The 21,305-nt window shown below is 40.4% G+C and overlaps 1 protein-coding gene across 1 annotated transcript in view; it reads left to right on the top strand.

Moving 5' to 3' along the window:
• Pcdh15 (protocadherin related 15) overlaps window positions 1-21,305 on the top strand; it is a 600,282-nt gene that overhangs the window by 414,445 nt on the left and 164,532 nt on the right. Inside the window, exons 17-18 of the mRNA XM_041655402.1 lie at window positions 1,228-1,321; window positions 10,505-10,633. Of these exons, the coding sequence (XP_041511336.1) occupies window positions 1,228-1,321; window positions 10,505-10,633 (223 nt within the window). The remainder of the gene's footprint in view (window positions 1-1,227; window positions 1,322-10,504; window positions 10,634-21,305) is intronic.

Here is a 21,305-nt window from a genome sequence, read left to right as displayed (position 1 = left end):
ATCTCAGTGTTTTAATGCATTAAAATAAATGTTTTCTTACAGTGGGTGCTTGATGAAAATTTCATTTGTAGCATCCAGTGTAAAACCCAAAAAAGACATTTTGAACTTATTTTTAAATAGCTGAATTGTTATTGGTATTACTTTGGAGGAAAGTATGCACAGGGGATATTTATTCTGGGTAGAATTAAATAATTCTAAAGATAATAATTTATTTAAATATTATTTGTAAATTAGGTTACTTGGATTGATATCACTCTAAATTTCATAAAAATAAGCAAATGATATAATTTCTAGTACATACACAAGCGTATATTTAAATTTTATTAAATGGGCACATGAACACTAATTATAATTTATTATAAATGATATAAAATATACAATATGATTCCCTTACAAAACACTTACAGATTTAAGCGCACTTATGGAAATAAAAATAACTATTAAAAATTTGGCACACTGCAGATTTAATATACTTTTTTGAATTACCTGATTTTTTTTATAAGTTCTATAAATGGGACATGCAAAGGAAAATAGGCTTCATCATAGAATTTGTCAAATAGAAAGCTTGTCTCCCAGGGGAGCACTTTACAATACATAAGAAAACACATGGTATTTGGAAGGGGAGCCTTGTCTGAGAATTGTCATGTTGCCTGGGAACCATGGAGCCTTTTACTTTGAAATCATGACTCACGAGGCCTGTGTGTCTCTCCCAGGAATGAGTTAACCATAATGATGTTGTTTTGCTTGATTTTCCCACTAGAAGGTTGAGAATCATCTCTGTGATCTCATTCAGGTTTGCAATTTCCTCCTTATTGCTAAGAATCTCAACAACTTTAAAAAATCATTTCTGATTTCAGCGTGAGCCCTAGAATCACACTTTAATACTCAGTTTATGATTATGCAAAGTGGATAAAAATAATCAAAATAGTTCTTCCCAATGGACCCTCTTCTGCTTCATGAGATATATAAAGGAAGTATGCAATTTTTTATTTGTAGGGAGGAATAGAAACCAGAGGGGGAGGGGGACAAGCAAAGGTAAGCTGTGAACACCAGTAAAGGACTGAGGCAGAAGTGGAAATGGGGGTGAAAGGAGGAGGGATGAGGAGAAGGAAGAGAGGGAGGGAGAGGAGAGAGAGGTACAAAAGTCTGCAGGGACCTTTACATCCAAGTCAGGAAAAGAACAGCTCACATGATACACTGTCTGTTTGTTTCTCTCTCTGCCTCCAGCACGGGGATTCTCACGCTAGGCAAGGCGCTAGACAGGGAGAGCACAGACCGCTACATCCTCATCGTCACAGCCTCAGATGGCAGACCCGGTGGGGTAAGTATGATCACTGGGAAGGGTGCTCAAACAAGACTAAGGAAACCAAAGAGTCCCGTGTCCCTACACTCTAAAACATGTGCGACAGCCATCAGGAGCCTTAGCCACCAAACAAAGTGCTTCCTAACAGAGAAATCCAGATTCTGAGACTGTCCTGTACCTCGGCCTTTGATATGCGGAACAGACCCCTGTGATCCACACCCTTGCCATTTTATCATTGCAACTTACAGAGAACCTGAACTCAGACTTTCTCTACCAGTCCTCGCCCTGTGTCAGTACCAAGCAGCAGCAGAGTGCCTCCTGAGGCTTTCTGGGTTGAACATGCTCCACTGGGTCCCACTCTTAAAGAGGCAGGAATGGGAGAGGTTGAAGTGCCTAGGAAACTGGGTCAATTGAGGCCAGAGGTGGCCACAGGGATCACTCAGGATCTGATGAAAACTTAATGATCTCCAATGAAAGCTACATATAATTTTAGAGAGGTAAATTCCATTTCCCACTTTATTCTAGACCTGTCATCAGTTTTAAATATCTTTCTGGAGTTTTTTTTTTTTCCTTTATTTTAACCTCTGGCGATCGAGCCCAGAGCCTGGCCTGAGCCTTTACCACAGATCAGCATTACAAGAGTCTAAAATTATACATCATATATCTGTGTTCTTTCAATCATTTTGCTCACAGTCTCCATATCTAGATTTCAAACAGTGCAGAGTTTCAGTCACTGGTAGGAGTTTATTCTTCTTCTCTCTCTCTCTCTCTCTCTCTCTCTCTCTGTCTCTGTCTCTCTCTCTCTCTCTCTCTCTCTCTCTCGTGTGTGTGTGTGTGCATATATGAGATATATATATATATATACATGTGTATACCAGTATGTGCACAATTTCAGGGCAGAGGTCAAGATCAAGCCTTGACCCAGGAGCTGGTTTTCAGATTAGGCTGGATGGCCAGCAAGCCCCAGAGATTTGTCTCTCTCAACACCACTAACATAGGACTTACAAGTTTGTGCCATCATGCCCAGCTCATTTGGGTTCCTCATGCTTGTAACACATAGGTTTCATAGATTAAACTATACCCCCAGGCCCCATGTTTCATCCCCTTTAGCCAGCTGCTTACCTGTCAACTCAACACAGCCGCCTAGAAATAATTTTGAACCTATGAAATGTGTAGGTTTCATCATTCAGTTCAACAGTAGCATACTCTAGTTCCTTGAATTGACTTTGCTCTCTATGGCAACTTTTTTGAATATAAGAGAATGTGTTTCGAACATTCACGTCAGGGGGATTGCTGAGAAAAGTTACCTAGATGAAACGTATCAAATACAGAAATAATATTAAAGTCTTCATTGAGTTAAGAAAAATAGAGATAATTGGCCCTTATAATCTTCCCATAAGAACTATTATTGGACATTTTAAAGATTTTGGTAAGCACTATACAGGTAATAAAACACAGTTCAAAGAATATTGAGAACGTATGATTCGTAACGTGCCAGTGTTATAGGAGTGTGCAAGAGTCAGACTCTCTAGGAGGAACCTGCAACTTCACTGATGATGAAAGATTACCCAGTCCAGAAAAGGGCAAACCTTCCTCTAGCACCAACAAGACATGGCACCTTAAGAAGTGGATTGGGGAGTGGGAATGGAGGGGAGAGGACTAGAGGGAGAAGAGAGAGGGGAGGCTGCAGCCAGAATGAAAATAAATTTAAAAAACCAGTAATATTAAAGATTACTGAGTCACCTAACAAGTCAACAGCTGAGAGGGGTTGCTAAGGAAACGAAGGAGGGACTACTTAAGTAGCTATATAAAGGGTGTAATTAGAACAAAACAGCATTCAGGCCAACCATGAGTACAAGTAAAATAAAGGGTACACATAGCTTCAGGGAGAATCAAAGCATCAGTTGGGGATTGATGGCAGCGGTGACATCACCGAGGATATTTTAGGCCTACCCTTCAAAATAAAATGCCTCAGAGAAGGGACGAGATGGAGACTAGCCAGCATGTTCACTGTCTGGGCCAGAGCCGCCTTCTGCTAAGCATGGTGCTGCTCATTACGCAGGCCATATGTTACAGCTACTGAGTGACAGCAGGGCATTTTCTGTCATCCGCGTGTGGATCTCAGCTCTGCTTTCTGGGTCACAGCAAGTCTAGGTTTCTATTTTCTCATTCTTTAATTATTAAGATCTCGTTCAGCTTTAAAAACTTGTTGCTTTGGAATAAGTTCTGGACTAGTTTCCAAAGTTTGTATTGAAAACAAATATTGAAATGTTTGGATTTTTAACCAATATTTGATTTGAATAGTCTAATCATTCATGTAATTTGTTATATAGGCATTTTTTTAAATTTTTAATGGGATGATTGCACACACGCATGCAGATGCCTGCAGAGGCCAAATGAGAGCGCTGAAGTTATGAAGGTGTAGGCAGTTCTGAGCTGCCCTGTATGAGTGCTTGGGCTGAAGTCAGGACATTGGCAGAAGCAGAACCAGCCCTTAACTGCTGAGACATCTCTCCAGCACTGGAAGATATACTTTTAGGGGCCAGGTACAGCCAGTACCTGAAGAAAAAAACTATACAATATATTGTAATGTATTCCATAGTTTAAACTTATTTAAACTTTTTAACTTTTCGCCAGCTATAACAAAATAATATTTCAAACAAAGCATAGAATTATAAATAAATGTGTACTGAACATAGGTCAGCGGTAGTCAGGTTTTGATTAAACAAAAATTAAGTTAAAATTAATCTATATGAAATAAATTTCCAGGATAAATTTTTTTATGAAGATCTCTTGTCTCTTTAAATTCCAATGAGAAAATAAATAAGGATCCTCACACTATATTTCTCATTGTAAATTTTGGAGAGGATTTGATTTTATATAATTTGACTTTCCTATAATTTATTTTTTCTGCTTTCATTCTAAATAATTAAAAACCTCAGCAAGCTAACTACAGTTTATTATTATAAATGTGTAGATTTTATTAATCTTCACAGACATAAGTCATTTTTTCACATATTAATAATTACATTCATTTTTCACATATTAATAATTATACTCATTTAGAGTCGCTGCTTGTTTATGAGCTTGCCAAAGTGTAGCTGGGAGAGGTTTTGATGGAATGCCTCCTGTTTCTTGGCCTTTAAGCAGTTACACATTGTTACATGTATTCCCAGCCATTGCTTGTAGGTTCACAGACTCTGCCTTCCCTTTTCCTTGGAAGGGCTTCACACTTACTCTGTCCTTTTAAGACATGTAATGGTTCTTAATTCTGAGCTAAGGCCGGTCCAACAAAGCCAGACTAAAACAAAATGTGATTGAAAACCTGGGCCAACTTGACTCTGCGTTTATGGATATGATTTGATTATCACAAATTCCTCTTTCTCTCTCTATGACTAGCTTCCACTTGGGTAGAATGTGCCAACCACCTCCATGGTGTCTCCAGGATTCAGGGATGGGGTGAGGAGAGAGACTGTGTGCTCTGCCTCCCTTCTTCTGAGTCTCTCTTCCATCATCCCCAGATCTCTTCCCTGCTCCATCTTTATAAATGATGCTCTCTTTTCCTTGTTTTTCTCCCTTGAAAAATTTTACAGCTCAGCCTCAATGGCAGGAAGAAAGTTTTTCCAAATCACAGAGGAAATCCAGTGACCTAAATAAGATTCCCCTGGCCCTTGATACTTGAGCTTCAAGAAAGCTGACTGCTGTTATTATTATTATCATCATCATCATCATCATCATCATCATCATCATTATTTCCATTATCATTCTCTAGGTAGTGTTTCCACTACTGACCTTCCACTTCCTTGTTTTATTTGGCACAAAAAAAAATTCTACCTTTAAGTCATACATCATAATTTTCTCAACCTTTTAAACTTCCATTTTTACAACAAAAATGAATTTCTGAAATATGAGTAAACTTTTTGTTATCTGGATGTGGGGACTGTGTGTTCTGTAAGTAGCTTTATTTCTCCTGAGCATTATATTTTTTTTTATTGAGAAAAAAAATTTCCGCCTCCTCCCAGCCTCCCACTCCTCCCCCCTCCCCCCACTCCTCTCCCTGTCCCCCCACTCCTCTTCCCCTCCCTCTCAAGTCTGAAGAGCAGTCAGGGTTCCCTGCCCTGTGGAAAGTCCAAGGTCCTCCCCCCTCCGTCCATGTCTAGGAAGGTGAACATCCAAACTGGCTAGGCTCCCACAAAGCCAGAACATGTAGTAGGATCAAAACCCAGTGCCATTGTCCTTGGCTTCTCAGCAGCCCTCATTGTCCGCCATATTCAGAGAGTCCGGTTTTATCCCCTGCTTTTTCAGTCACAGTCCAGCTGGCCTTGGTGAGCTCCCAATAGATCAGCCCCACTGTCTCCGTCTGTGGGTGCACCCCTCTTGGTCCTGACTTCCTTGCTCATCTTCTCCCTCCTTCTGTTCCTCATTGGGACTTTGGGGGGTAAGGGGAGATGGGGAGAGAAAAGTGAGAAGGGTAGGATGGGGAAAACTTGGGGCAACAGGATGATTGGAATAAAGGAAGGTTGGATAGGGGAGCAGGCAAGCACATATCTTAATTAAGGGGGCCATCTTAGGGTTGGGAAGAGACTTGGACCTAGAGGGGCTTCCAGGTGCCCAAGGCGAGGTCCCCAGTTAGTTCCTGGGGCAGCTGAAGATAGGGAACCTGAAATGACCCTATCCTATAGCAATACTGACGAATATCTTGCATATCACCATAGAACCTTCATCTGGCGATGGATGGAGATAGAGACAGAGACCCACACTGGAGCACTGGACTGAGCTCTCCTGAGCGTTATTGTGGTTCATTGACTTTATAGCTGGGTAAAACTTCCAATTGCTTTTCTCCCTTCGTAACTTGAATAACAATTTCTAATACTGTGGGTGAGAGTTCTCATGGAGAAGGCTTCCAGGTGAGTTCCTGCATTAGGAATGGGAGCGTGCGCCCATTTCTCCTTTAGTCCTAGGACCCCCATCTGATGATGACCGTTGCAGACCCTGTGTGTGCTGCCGTCTCTGGGAGTCCATTTTCTTCCAATTCCTGTGTCAAAAGTCCGTGGTGTCTTCAACAATGGAGTACAAGCTTCAAGTTTGGAGCTCCAGAGGACAATGACACAGCCTATATTGTTTTGGAATCTTCTGGTTACCCTGCAACCCACAACTCCAAGGGAGGCTTCCCATTCTTGAAACTGAGGATTTTGTTAGAAAAATTATGGCTCTGGGTAGAGGGCACTATCCCCCAGAGTGGAATTCTGCATGTGTTTAAATGACCTTGTGAAATACTATATTTGCCTATGGCTTTTTCAGACAGTCCCAGTGATATTCACGCCTTACTCCCTCTACCTATGCCTTTATCTCCATACCCCTCCCAAGTTAAAGTCTTCTGTCTGGACCAGCTGCCTTGTCAAACAATACCTGATAAATGGTGTGAGGATTAAGAAAAAAAGAGACAAAAGACAAGATAGAATCGGGAGAGGGGGCTCTCAGTGAATATTGTAGAAGCCTCGAATTTATTTCTCCTAGTCTTATATACCCAAAGTAAAAGGGGAGGGCAAAAGACTTCCTTACCATGATTCAAGGAACAAACAAGCATAATCACCTCCTTAATTGGCCAAACATCTAGTAACCACACCTTTGGCCAAACAACTTGTTATTTGGTCTTGAGTAGCAAAACGTCAAATGACCATTCTTAGGTCAAACTTCCTGTTTACAAGCTTGAACTCTGACCTTAAGTCAAAATGGAGTGGAGTCACACTGCGGGCTCCCACAGCCTTCCCCACTTTGATTATGTCTGACTTCATAATGCCCTTATCCTACCATTCTCCTCTCCAGAGACCCTCTTCTACATCCCTGCCCAGTGGTCTCTTTCCATTTTCTTGGTACCTGCCCTTACTTGAGGCTGTATATGTACATCGCAAGGTGCAGACCTGAGAACAACACACAAGAAGGCATTTCTTTTCTCAGTCGGTGTTAACCCTAGTTCTACCCCCTTCCCTGAAGTCTTTATGATTTCTTTTTTTTACAACTGAATAGTATCCACAATGTTCTATATCTCATTTTTAGTATCCATTCATCAACTGAAGAACATTTAGGTTGTTTCTACTCCCTAGCTATTGTGGAAAAGGCACCAATGAACATAGCTGAACACTATCTGTAAAGCTGGATGTTGAGTCCTGTGGGCATATGCCAAGGAGTGGTATATACTGGGTCATATTGTAGATTTAGTTTTAGTTTGTTAGGATTCCATACACCAGTCAATGGTGGGCCCCCTTTTACTCACATCCTTACCACTATTTGATGTCAGTTTTCTTATTTATTAGGTTTATTGGTTTGATATTTGTTGATTGTCATATTACAAATTGATTTATAGAATTAATTGTGAGAAGGAACCTTTAATCATACCTTTATCAGCACAGACTTTGTTCATTTTTTTGGTAATTAAGGTTAAAAACATTAGAGTGAAGCCTGAGCCATGTTGAACCATAAGGTGACTATATTCCTGACCAATCTAAAAATTAAAACCATCATGCCCTGTATCCAGGCAGTCTGTGACGATGTCAGCATAGTCAAGAGTATGGCCAGTAGATCTCAAGTCAAGTAGAGCCTAATGTGCAGAACTGACCACCGGGAAATTTTGATGTGGGACTTGTCCCTCTCTTAAAATATAAAATAGAACTTGCTCAGCTGTGCAGTACTGACCACCGGGCAACGTTGACGTGGGACTTGTCCCTCTCTTAAAATGTATGAAATAGAACTTGCTCAGCAATGGAGATTCCTGCCATTTCCTGTAACACTCAGAACAGCATAGAAAAGGATGCCCAAGGTCCCCTCAGTAGGTCATTTCCTCAGTGATAACTCAGTTCCCCTGTGCTTCAGCCAGCCAGAGGTCAGAGTCTTTGACAGTGGATCCAAGATAGTCTGCCAGCTTACTATTCCCTGGGAGGAAGGAGAATTTAAAAACATAATAGATTGATACAAAAGGCAGAGGTGGACATAAAGGTAGCTTGAAGAAATGCCAGCAACACTAGTACAGCCACTCTGAGGTCTTAGCTTAAGCTGTCAGAATTAATACCTTGCTCACCCTCAGGCAAACTGGGAAATACTACTCCCATAAAACACATTTGTAAAAAAAAAAAAACTGGTTTCACTTCCAACATAACTTGAAATGAAATAACATTTGTTCAAATATTTTTCTGTTACAGAAGCAATGTAGCTCTCTGGGAGAACATTTGAGAAATATATTAATGCTACAAGGGGAAAATAAAACACCTGCACTCCATCTAGTCAGAAAACATTTTAATTTCTTTATATAAATTCACAGTATACGTACACACATGTGTATTTGTTTGCCTGCATCTTTTAAATTAAACGGTATCATTGGAAATATGTAAAGAGTAGAGTACACAAACCATAACTGGAAAGCGTGATGAGTTTCCACAGTAGGAAAGCAACTGTGAGCATTGCCCATTGCGAGAAACAACTTATCCCATACGTGGGCACTCCCCAACCCTCTGTGATGTAGGACTTTCTCCAGTTCTCCTTGCTGTCCTATGACTCCTGTCAGTGTGTAGGGCTTTCACCTATGTCAGTGACGTCCTGTAGCTACATATGATTGTGAGTGACTTGTCACTCAAGCTTATGGCCCAGAACTATACTACAAAATCGCTTGTGACATTGGGTCGCCACATGAGTAAAACCTTTAACAAATATTTGCTATGAATGGGCATTGGGTAGTTTTCATATATGGGCTACAGAATGCTTTTGTGCCTGTGTTCATGTCTTTCAAGCAAAGCGTGGTGGAACATTAAACACATATAAATCATGTATACATAATATAAATTATGATGGGATAAGTCATCAATGGACACAAATAAACAAGCCACACATGTTCAGCACTGCTTTGTGATGCGTGGTAAGTTTTGATGACAACTGAACGTGTTATAAAATAGATATGGAGGTTTGGGGTCAATTTCTACGAAAGATGGCTCTTGATTTTGTTAAAGTAGAAACAGTTTAGAATAGAAGTCTTGGAAGCTGGGGAAAGCACGGTTACTCCTGCAGCCATGTGAGGAGCTGTGTTGTTTACAATGGATCATAGAGTCATTTCCCAGGCCATGCCATTCTGGCAGTCAAGAAACCCTACTGTGTGTCTTTGCCCTTGCTGACTGCCACACCACCTCTATAGAGCCACTCACTGCAGCTCATGCACTGTGTCTAGTTTCATTGCACATTACCCACAAATTCATTGAAACTTTTCATGTAAATACTTTTGCTGGTGTTCAGGGCTCAATGTGTTAATATCTTCTTAAATCTTGTACCAGACTCTCATGGGATTTTCATTCTCTCTTTTCCTCTTGGCCTGTAACTAAGCATTTTAGTATCATACCATACTGTATGCCTTAACTTATTAGGGTTCTTTCCCTCTGTGTTTGGTTTGTGCCACCCACCCCACATGGAGACAGAGAGGGAAAGAAGCCAGGTTAGATGGCGGCTCACACTCAAGTCACACATAAAGACAAGTTTACTGACTCCAAGAACTCTGTAACATTTTCTGGTTCACTAAGTCAAGATTTCCCTGTAAGAAAACAGCTTCCACAGAAACGGTTGGCTTAACTGACACTAGTGCCATTGTCTGGGGACTTAGAAACAGCAATTTCAGTGGTAATTTAATATAATAATAATTTCATGGGGTTCAAATTCTTCGTTTAAATGTAAACATGGAAACATTCCTTGTAAACTAAGGTGATATATTCTGACAGTGTCATCTTGCCTGAAGATGCTTATTTATATACCATGCTATTTGATAGTATATGTATCTATGTTTAGACAGAGGAACACACAACTGAGAAAAACTACAGGATAGTATATTCTTTGGATGAAAGGGTGCGAGTGTGTATAAACAAATGCTCACTACGTGTGAATTAAATAAAGGTAGCATCACCTGAGAGGTAAGCCTCCAGGAGATACTTGGCATTCTCAGCAAGACGTGTGCCCTTTGATATCATCATCGACTTTCTCCATCTTTTATTTTTAAGGTATTTGAGGCTTTCAAGCTGATTCTTTTATGTTCTATGTCTTTTTTTTTCCTTTGGAAAGCTAAGGACCAAGATGCTTTTCAGATAAAGAAAAACCAGTGTGGACACAACTGAATCCAAAATGATGGCCGCTCTTCTCGCCTCTCACAATCTCCTTCTCTCTTCCTTTCAGACCTCCACTGCCACTGTGAACGTGGTGGTGACAGATGTCAATGACAACGCTCCTGTGTTTGATCCCTATCTGCCCAGGAATCTCTCCGTGCTGGAGGAGGAGGCCAATGCCTTCGTGGGACAAGTGAGGGTAAGCGGAATAATCATGTAGCTTAAATGTTGTTGGGAGGGACCTAATTTCTTACATTGTAATTTTGAAAAGAGATGCAGTTCGGGTGATCTATTAAAAGACTCTTTGAGTACTCTCTATGACCATTTCATAGTCAAATCCTGTACATTTGACTTTTATGTGTCATATTTAAAGATACTATGTAATTTAAACATAGATCGATATTAGAGTATTCTAACTTAACACATCTAATTTTATTTTCTGGGAAAACATGAAATATATCTAGAAACTGTATTTCAGTATACCATTAGGTTTCGTTGTGGACCTTCCTAATTCAAAATATCAAACACTAGATATGAATTCATTTGATATTATAAATCTCTGCTTAAGACTCTACTCCTTGTGTATTTTTGCACACTCTAGGATTAATTTCTAGGTGTGTTCCTCTACTTCCTATGTGGGCATGATGGCTCTTTTCTGCAGCATTTATCTTCAGTGCTAGTGAAGAGCCCACAGCTTTGCCTATTAGTGGAACACTCATTCACTTAGCCATAACCTCAGCTCTGCAGTTGCTTTTGGCAAACTCTCATTTCTCTTAAACTGTGACCAGGCTCCCACACTTGGTCTATGCTTGGTCTCCAGCACAGCTTGTGGTTTAGAAGCCACAGGATAAGAAGTGTCTAGAGGCAGAGAGTATCCTCTGAAGCCCCTCCTGCAGATGAAGCATGGAGGTGTCCTCCAGCAGAATCCCTAAGACTTACCCCTGGGAACCATCCTAGGCAAATGACATTATAAACAGGATGCTGACTTAGCTCAGTGTTTACTGAGATCAGACAGTCCATTGCTGTGGACATCTGAAGAGGACAAACACCACAACACAACTGTACAGCTGAGTCAACTGCCCATGTCTGGATCCAGGAAGAGGAAAGAAATACCTTCTAAGTGCATGCCCCAAAGGGTACAAGAATCTCCCACAAGGCTCCACCTTTCAAAGAGTCTACCATCTTCCAGTAGTGGGGACAATCTTTCAGAATAAGGATGTGCTCTTCACGCTCATTTTTTCAAAGGAGTCTGGTTGGTTCTCAGAATAAGAATTTTCTAGAATTCCACTACTTCTTAACCAAATATAGAACCTAGGTTTTAATAGAATCTTCTCTGACTGTGAAAGACATTTTCTTTAAATGCTGTTGTAGACTTGAACTTTCATATTAGATACTGAGATTTTTTTCCCTCGTTGTGTGTGTGTGTGTATGTACGTGTGTGTGTTTATGCATGTTTGTGCATACATGTGGGTGTGCTTGCATATGGAGGTCTGGGTTGGAGTTGATGCCAGCAAACACCCTGGATGGCTCTTTCACTTTATTCAGTGGGGCAGATTGACTCAATCAAACCCGAGATCATGGATCTATCTAATCTCCATAGCTACCTTGCTCTAAAGATCCCTTACTTTCATCTTCAAGGTTGGAATTATCACCATAACTACATGTCAGCAGAACCATGTATATGGATTCTGAGGATCTAAACTCTGATCCTCTCTCTTCCACACAAGTACTCAAACACTGAGCCACCTCCCCAGCCCAGGTCCTAGGAGTGATTGACTAGTTTGAACCTGTCCTTTCTTCTTTCATAGCTCTGCCAACTCCATGGTCATCATTTTCTGTCACCATCTCCAATCCCAGGGAGAAGGCACTTTGCAGTTTTCTTCCCCTCCAAGTCACCACTGGGGAGAACCTGAGCCATTGTGGTGTCACTGATGCTACATTGCAAACTAGAGAGCAGATGTGAAGCCACCCATGGCTCCACGCCCTCATGCCATCTCTACTGTCAAGTACCACATGTGGATTATACAAGGACATCACATGTAACAGAAGATTTAGATAAAAACAGTTTCCTAGGGGTTTATGGAGATGGCACAGTGGGTAAGGACACTTGCTGCATAAGCACTTGTCCTTGACTTTGAATCACTGGCCACCACATAAGAAGCCAGATGTGGCCACAATATACCTGGATTCCAGTTGTTGTGGGCAGTAGAGACAGAAAGATCACTGGGGCTCACTGGCTGCCAACACAGCCCCAGGTTCTGTAACAGCACTGTCTTGTACGGGATAAGATGGAGATTGATGGCACAGGGCACTCAGTGGCCTTCATTGCCTTCTGCAGGGCCTACAGAGGCATACATACTCACATACACATGTGCACACACCACATATATACTCAAGAAACACATACATACATCAATAATTTTAGTACATTCAGGTAGTACTAGAAGTGAGGTAAAGATGAGTATAGAAAAAAAGTATCCAAAATAGGAATAGTCATTAGGCCAGCTACCACTTTAAAAGCAGGTACCTAGTATTAGGGGACATTGAAGGAGAATACAAACATTTGTACCAGAATGACACCTCTAAAATGTCATTGATTCTGGCTGAGTCATGGCTGCTACCAGTATTGAAGGTAGAGTGACACACCGTGGCCTTCCTTTATCCATCATAAGCAAATGGGCACATTCTTCTATATGGGCAACAGATGTGATGGTAGATGCTAGCAGATGGACACTGCCAGAGTATGACAGATGCTGTGATAGCTGGGTACAGGACTCCGATGGTTTCTATAAGCCACCAAGAAAGAAGACAGAAGTCTGCACTAAAGGCTGGTGTAGAAACATCATGATGATGCTGTGAGAGGCACACAGAGGATTTGCATTGGCAAATGGAACAAAGGGAGATTGGGAATCTCTACCAGAATAGTCAATTCAAAACAGGAAGTGGGAACATGGCATGCCATATGTATAATAAACAAAACATCTCACAGCATTAAGGTTTTTCTATACTGTGCTAGTTGTAGAAGATTCGGGGGACCCAAAAAGAGTCAGATATGGGGGAACACCAATTGTGTAAGTGACTAAGATTAATTGCTGTCATGGGAGACTCTCTGTACACAGGGAGAAATAGACAGTGGATAAGAATCCAGTCATGAGGCTAAGCCCATCACTGATAAGTGAATTATATTAGAATCCCACCCTGAAACACCATATTGTTTAAAATAGATTCTTTCTATCATGTAATGACTATTCAGATGAAACAGATGTTCAGTTATCTGTGTATTTACACATTCATGCTTTCTTTATCTAGAATTAAATTAATAAGAGTTCAGATATTATATAAATAAAAACATGAGTAAATACTGATAAAGTTCCCCCAGTGATCCCCGAAAAGATATTACATTGACCCCCTCCACGTACTTGTTCTTGCATTTGATGAGAAATGGTATAGAACTGAAGGAGACCAGCTTCGACAAAGATACCACTTACCAGGGTAGGGACATGGGGATTAGAAAAATAAGTAAAGAGAACAAAGACATAGGTAAAAATAATAAAATAGAAGACTATGGTACTGTGAGGGAGTTTGAGTGATACTGAAATCACCTGCATTTGATTTTCCATACACTTTTATACCCCAATACAACAGGGGAAACAAGACAAAAGACTGCCTTAACATGACACAGAGGACAATTTAAACAGTTACTTCCTTCAATACTTGGAGGTATCAAGCCATTAATTCATGAGAAAAGCATCCTGTTGTTTAAGCAGTGAACCCACCCTAGACCAAATATCCTGAAGGCAGCCACTCCCTAGGTCAAACTTCTTAGTTCAAAAGGAGTAGAAGTATGATTGAATTCTCTGACCTTTGATCAGGGTGGAGTAGATCTACCAAGACGGGCCTTCTTAACGCCCAAAACCCCAAGTAACCACACCCTAGGCCAGGGTGTGCAGCCATACTTATTGCCAATGACCTTGAACAACCTCAAACTCTGACCTTCAGACAAGGTGGAAATAGGCTCACATTTTTGGGCATCCATATACATAGAAGATGTATTTCAGTTTTGAAAACTGAACACTGAACCTACCACTCATCATCCAATACAGTGATCTTGGATTCCACACAAAACCAGAACAATTTTGAATGTACAAAGACAAGAAAAACACCCCAAAGAGCCTGATATCCATCTGACTGTGTAGCTCTGAGAACATGAGAATTTTCTTCCAATGGAATTTTGATGCCTAGTAAAGGCCTCCTGTTGCTACCTAATGATAATTATGTAATACATTAATTTCACTAAATGACTCATGATCTTCTTTTTAAATTTTATTTTAATTGTCACCACAGACTAATAGGACAGTCTTAAAGCCAGTATACATATGGTTAATTACTGTACTAAGCATGAGTTATTGGTTTCTGTTTATTCTCTAATGGTGTTTTAATATGAGCAATCCAATGTTTTAGTACAAAAGCTGAAGGGATCAGTAGTAAGATCAGGGGGGACCAATGTTGCTTGTCATATAGTCATATAATCCAATAGCTCCCAATGAAAGGCAAATGGCAGTATAATTTTTTTTTGGGGGGGGGACTCTATCATGGTATTCCGCAGGAAATCATCTGTAGTGACATGACTTCATGATTGGGAGAATGGGACCCCAGAATTTTCTGTACTGACTGTAAGTATCTTAGTTAACACACTGGATACATATATCTCTGTGTGGATATGTAGGTTGAGTGGAGGCAGAGGAGGGGAACTAAGGACATAAGCCCCCAAGCTTATACCCTGGTGTCTAGCCTCCATAGTTGCATCTCACTGAAAGATGCCTTAAAGGCCAACCTTCTTCAAATTCAGAAACAATGCATTTGTCTACTTAGAGAACCCTCAAGCATAAACACATATAGATGCACCAGGGAAGAAACTGGGGAAGAACACTTCCTGTTAGTTTAGATTAGTTCTTATTGCTGTGTACAATGCAGAGGAGGGCTTCTCCCACCAAACTTTTGGTCATGGCCCGCTATGTTCTTAAAGCCCTATAAGACAATGGAGCCCTGAGTCAACAAAAACATTCCCCTGTAGTTCTAAAACAACGATGCTGAATTTATTTACCCTGAAATCAAGGGCATTTCACAGGTGATCTGCATGCTAAATCATCACCAGTAGTCATTCACTTCTCCTTAAAGCAGTTTTCAGACCATTAGTAAACTGTGGTGCTCAGAAGAGCAGTGATGGCATCATCTGAAAAGAAAATCAATGTTCCCTTCCACTGTACATTTTAATATTAAACAAAAATAAATCTTAGCCTCTGTGGTCTGTCTCTGACTGATGCAGCTGTTGTCTCTCTGTGTGGGGTTCTAAAAATGAAACGAAGGTAGGGAGCTTTATGAGTCTTCCTTTATATTTTGTAGCTCAGCGTAGCACTCAACAGTGCCTCAAACTATAATACTTCTTTTTTAAGTGGGCCACAAGTAGAGAGCTTTATGTGTTCTCTTGCCAAGCCAAACAATAGAATGTGGACACCACCACTCAATCCCCTGAACCACTCACACACAAATCACATGATCTGAAAATTTGGAGGTGTCTATTTCAATGTTGCTACCTCTAAGGTTACTGATAATGAGATTCATCTGTTTCCTGTCGCTATTTTTGGAAATGATCTTTTGACTGATCCATTAGCAGTTTATAAAAGGATTTGAAAATTGTGAAAGTATTTTTATAGTAGTTATTTAAAGCCCAGCCTGTTACCAGTTTTAGTGTTATTACCACCTGTCAAAACAAATGTATATGCATGTCTTTGTGCAGATATGCATGTGTAAATATTATCTTATAATTCTAGACACAGTGAATGGTGATTCACCATAGACCCAAGGTCACTAATGAAAGGTCACTTGTCTCTTTGCTTATCTCTAATACCTGCTTGCTTCTAGTTTTCATATTTGACTATGTCTGATACTTTCTATTCTCCCAGAAACTTTGGAATTATCTTCTAAATATAACCTTGCAACTGTGGATTCCTTTGGAAAACTTCCACTCACGTTAAACCCACAGAATGCATTCCATCCAGATGCTGGTGGCTCCACAGCTGTATCTTGTGTTCCTTCTGACCATCAAGCTTTGCCTGAAAAACAATCTTCCCTGAAAGTGCTCCTCCTTCTTAGTCCACATCTCAGTTGGTCCTCCCCAAGACAGCAGTCAGCAAGCCATGCTCCTGCCCCTCCTCCTCTGAAATCTGTATGCTGCCAGTCACCAATACCGACTACTATTCGTGCTGGCGATTGTGTTAAGGTCTCATCTTCTCTTTCCGAACAACCTTATCAGGCTCATATTTTTAATCCAAAGTATTATTAAAACTGTGAAATAGTCTTGATAGCTACTAATTATTGCCATGTGACTCATAAGATAATGCAGCTAACACAGCTGAGCTATAGAAGATGGTCCCCTCAGCATGCCATGAGGAAATTATACCTGTAAGGACCCTAACTATTTTGACACTTCACCAACATCTGTCCTAACCTGTTCGGAGTTACTCATGTCTCTGTCTGAGATCTTTCCTGTGTCAGTTAGTTTTGATTGTATACATGGTTGTATTGAACAGTGAGTGCCTAGAAGGTTGAAGAAGCACATACTCCGGGTGTATCTGTGATGGTGTTTCTAGAAAAGACTAAGGAGTAGGGACCAGTCCTAAGTGTGAGTGGTGTCCCCCATACCAGATGCTTTGGACTCAGAGTTAAAAGAGAGAGGCAAGAACTTGCTGGCACAGGTGCCCTCTCTCTGCTCCCTGCCTACTAGGAGGCCAGCTGCTCTCAACTGAGAGACTCAGCCAGGTCCTCCCAGTCACAGTGGATTGGAAACTCTAAGTGGGAGCTAAATTAAATCTCCCCTCCTTTAGGCTGTTGGTTTCTAGCATTTGCCATGAGGTTGAAACAGTTAATGACACTCCTTTAAAATGTATATGACACTGGTGAAACTACGTAGTTGGTAAAGTGCTCGCTATGGAAGTATGAGAAGAAAGCATAGGACTATATAAAGAGGTAGACACAGCAGTGCACACTTGTATCCCAGCCCTGGAGAGGCAGGTGCAGGGAGATTGCTAGATTCTGCTGATCTAATGGGCTGGCTAACCGAGCCCCAACTTGCAAGTGCTGATCTCAGCAAGAAACCTTGCCTAATGAAAGACCTCATTGACCTCTGGCCTCCGCATGCATACACAGTCATGTGGATGTACACACAGATGTAGCGAGCTGTGTGGAATCACACCTGATGGAGATGTATAATCAGCTCCTGAGATGGCTAAGACCTGACCTATGCTATGATCACACAATGAATATCAGCTGCCTGCATATGCGTGAACCTATGGGCAGTGCCCACCTGGCAGTTCGGGGTTGGCAGCCCATGCCTACTTAAGGGCTGGGAGAGGTTTGCCCGAGGGAGAGAGAGAAAGGAAGAGAGAAAAGAGAAAGAGAGAGAGGAAGAGAGAGAGAAGAAAGAGGGAAGAAAAGAGAGAAGAAAGAGAAAGAGAAAGAGAGAGAGGAAGGAGAAAGAGAGGAAGGAAAGAGAGGAAAGAAGGGAGAGAAAGAGGGGAGAGAGAGAAAAAAGAGAAGGAGATAGATTGCTGTGAAAAAAGTCCTGGAATAAACTGCAGTGAGAAGAGCTCCGGTGGTCACGTCATCCTTGCGGGACGAGGTAGAGACGCGACACACAGACCCATGAGCAACATGTTTTCTTTAAATTTTTGAACAGTTGCTAAAGAAGAATTACCCACTGTTTCTGCTTTACAGCCTCGCCCGATTCATCTTGCTGTGTCAGTCAATGCAACATTCCATATTTATAAGGCCCCACTTTATACAAATTGTATTCCTGTTTTATAGACTGGTGAGAATTCATGCCCTCTACACTTATCTGGATTCATTTCTCGTTCTTTACAAATGTTACAGCCTCAATTACTTTGCCTATCTATTACACAACCAGAAATAAAGATGGCAATCAACTTTTCGGTTCACGGGCATGATTCCAACTCTTCTGAAGCCTTTTATAGACCACAGCTTCTTTCCCTCATATGTTAAGAAAGGTGAATGTGATATAATACCAATGAATAACTCCTAAGTCATTGTAAAGCAAACACAGCTATAAACACAGTTTTTCTATACAGTGAGCCACGGAACAACTTTGCTCGTCACTCCAAAGTGACCTTCCTCTCCTGACCCTCAGTCACTCACTGGACCTTGTTCTCTTGTGCAGATTCATTACCAGAATGAACTTTCTTACATTGATGTAGCTTAGTTCCTTCTGTCTTTTGAAATATATAGAAGCAGAATGGTCCAGTGTGCATGTGTTAGTGAATGCTACCATTTGCTCATCTGTGTTGTGTTTAGCACTTTTCTGTGTCTTTTATTCTACCACATTTTTATACCACACATTTGATGCATATTTGAGTGGTCTTTGTCTTGAGGATATTGTCCTCATAAGTCTATGCATAGTCTCCTGTTGTTTCTCTTCATGCACGTGTACCTGCTTCACTGGCAATCCTGGTTTGCTTGTCAAGATGCATATGTGAGAGTCAATGAGCATCCTTCAGCATCAGACCTTTTAACAGCATAACACACCATCAGAAACATTACACTGTGGCCTTGGTTATTATTTCCCTGAGACGGAGCATTTTTTCATGTGTTTAATTATTATTCTGAACCTTCTCTTTGCAACAACAAAAAAAAAAAAGCTTATTTTAGTTTCTCCGTCACTTGCCCACTGGATTGCCATTAACTGTCCTTTCTTGATGTCTCTTTTCAACTATGAGTAGTCTCAGTTCCATTTTCAATAGGGCAATATGACTTTTTTTTTGTCATATGTACTCAGACAACTTCTCCCTCTCTGTGCAAGAAAATTTGGGGGTATGGGGCTTGAGACAATTCAAGAGTACAGCCTTGCAAGCACAAGGCTCTGAGCTCCATCACCACATCTGCAAACAAACAGAAACTTTTTGTAGTTAGAGTCTTTCTGTTCCACCCACCAGATCCTGATTAACCACTCTCAGGCTTAAAATATATAATTGTTTGACCAATGGCTTTGGCTTGTTATTGGCTAACTCTAACTATAAATTAACCCATTTTTATTAGTTTATATTTTACAATAAGGTTCATGTCTTGCCAGTAATGTTCAGACCTCTTTCACCTTTGGCAGCTACATGGCATGTCCACTCTGACTTCTCTCTCTCTCTCTCTCTCTCTCTCTCTCTCTCTCTCTCTCTCTGTATCTTTGTTTATACTTCCCGCCAACTTTACTCTGCTAATCCATTGGCCAAACAGCTTTATTTATTAATCAATAAAAGCAACCCGTATACAGAAGGACATCTCACATCAACCTATAGGTAAGAGTAACTTTTGACACAGCTTATTCTCATTCATGCATCATTTTGAAGTTGGCACTGCTGTTTTTCCCTGTTTAAGCAATGCTGCCTAAACCACCAAGTCATGAATAACACTCTATACTATTTTTCAGCACCTCATTTTTTCTTAGTTCTATTAAATTTATTATCTGTAGTTTTGTGCCTAAGGTCCTATATGTTCTTAGCAAGCAATCCTTCCCTTGCTGCTGCTTTGCATAAGCCATATTATAAATTCCATACTCATGTGTACCAGGAGCTGTTCCTGTTTTCTCTCTTCTGTTTTATTGGTGTATTAATCTACCTTTGCAGTAACATCCAAAGTCTCTTACTTACCTGAATTTTACAATAAGTTCCAGTATGTGATGAAATCAATCCTCTTTCTTCTTGGGTGAATTTTCACTAGAGTTATCTGCTAACTCCTTGGTCACAGTGTCTCCTTGTTGTACTTGCAAACTATTTGCATAAACAGGCAAATCTGACCGATGATTTCCATACATATTTCTCTACTGGTATCATTCCTGCCTCTTGGTGCTGTAGTGGTATCCTTCTTGCATCCTATCATTTAGTAGACTATCACTTTATGATTCTTCCTTCATCCTGTCCCTCTGGTGAGACACTTCTGCATCCTCTTAGTGAAATTATCATCCTTGTCCTTAGAAATCACATGATCTGAGGGAGAAGTGCACAGTCCCTAAGGATGGGAAGTATCCAGGGCTGTTGGGATGCTGGTAAGAGAGGGCCCTCCATTCCTGAACTCTTTCCATTCCCATATGTTTTCCCTATTGAGAATGTAGTAGTGCACAGTGGTTACTGTTTCCCTAACCCTTTAGTAACAGTCCCCAAATCTTCCCTTCATTGGTTGTTGCTTTGAGAGTCTACTCCCTGGTTCGAACAGGCCAGCAACAATTGCTATTTTTATACATGGGATCTGCTGATATGGTAGTCTTTGTATATTCTAGCACTCCCTTTTCCAAAATGATGAGTCTTCTAAATAACTAAAAAACAAAACAAAACATGGTTTGTTGAATCTATGGATATACTCAAAGAACTGTTTAGCACCCTATAACATTAATATTGGTTGCTGGATTGTAGGAAGAATAAAATAACCCATACTTAATATATATACATATATATTTTTTCACTGTGACATTTTATCTATAATTATATCATTGTGTGTTATTATATGTGCAATGTTAATATAATAATATATAATGTATAAGCATTATATATAATGTGTCAGTGAATATTGTGTGTATGATGTCACAGTAAATATAACAGAAAATAAAAGTCTTAATTTACTTGTTTAAGTTTTTTTTAAGTTATGTTAATTCAGCCATACCATTTTTGACTTCAGGAACAATATGATTAATTATTGTTTTCCACAGACTTCTGTACTTCATAGACAGTTAGCTGCAATTCCTTCTTCACTGTGATGACTAGAACACTTATAAGATGATGCCATAACTTGACCTAAATTATTGGTCCAGAGACAGT

The sequence above is a fragment of the Microtus oregoni genome, unplaced genomic scaffold (genome assembly GCF_018167655.1).
Source record: "Microtus oregoni isolate MIOR12 unplaced genomic scaffold, Mior012 000007F_ref0000211, whole genome shotgun sequence".
In the NCBI taxonomy this organism is placed as follows: domain Eukaryota; kingdom Metazoa; phylum Chordata; class Mammalia; order Rodentia; family Cricetidae; genus Microtus; species Microtus oregoni.
Note: the sequence above shows the minus strand (reverse complement) of the source record. Positions and strands in the feature narration are given on the sequence as shown.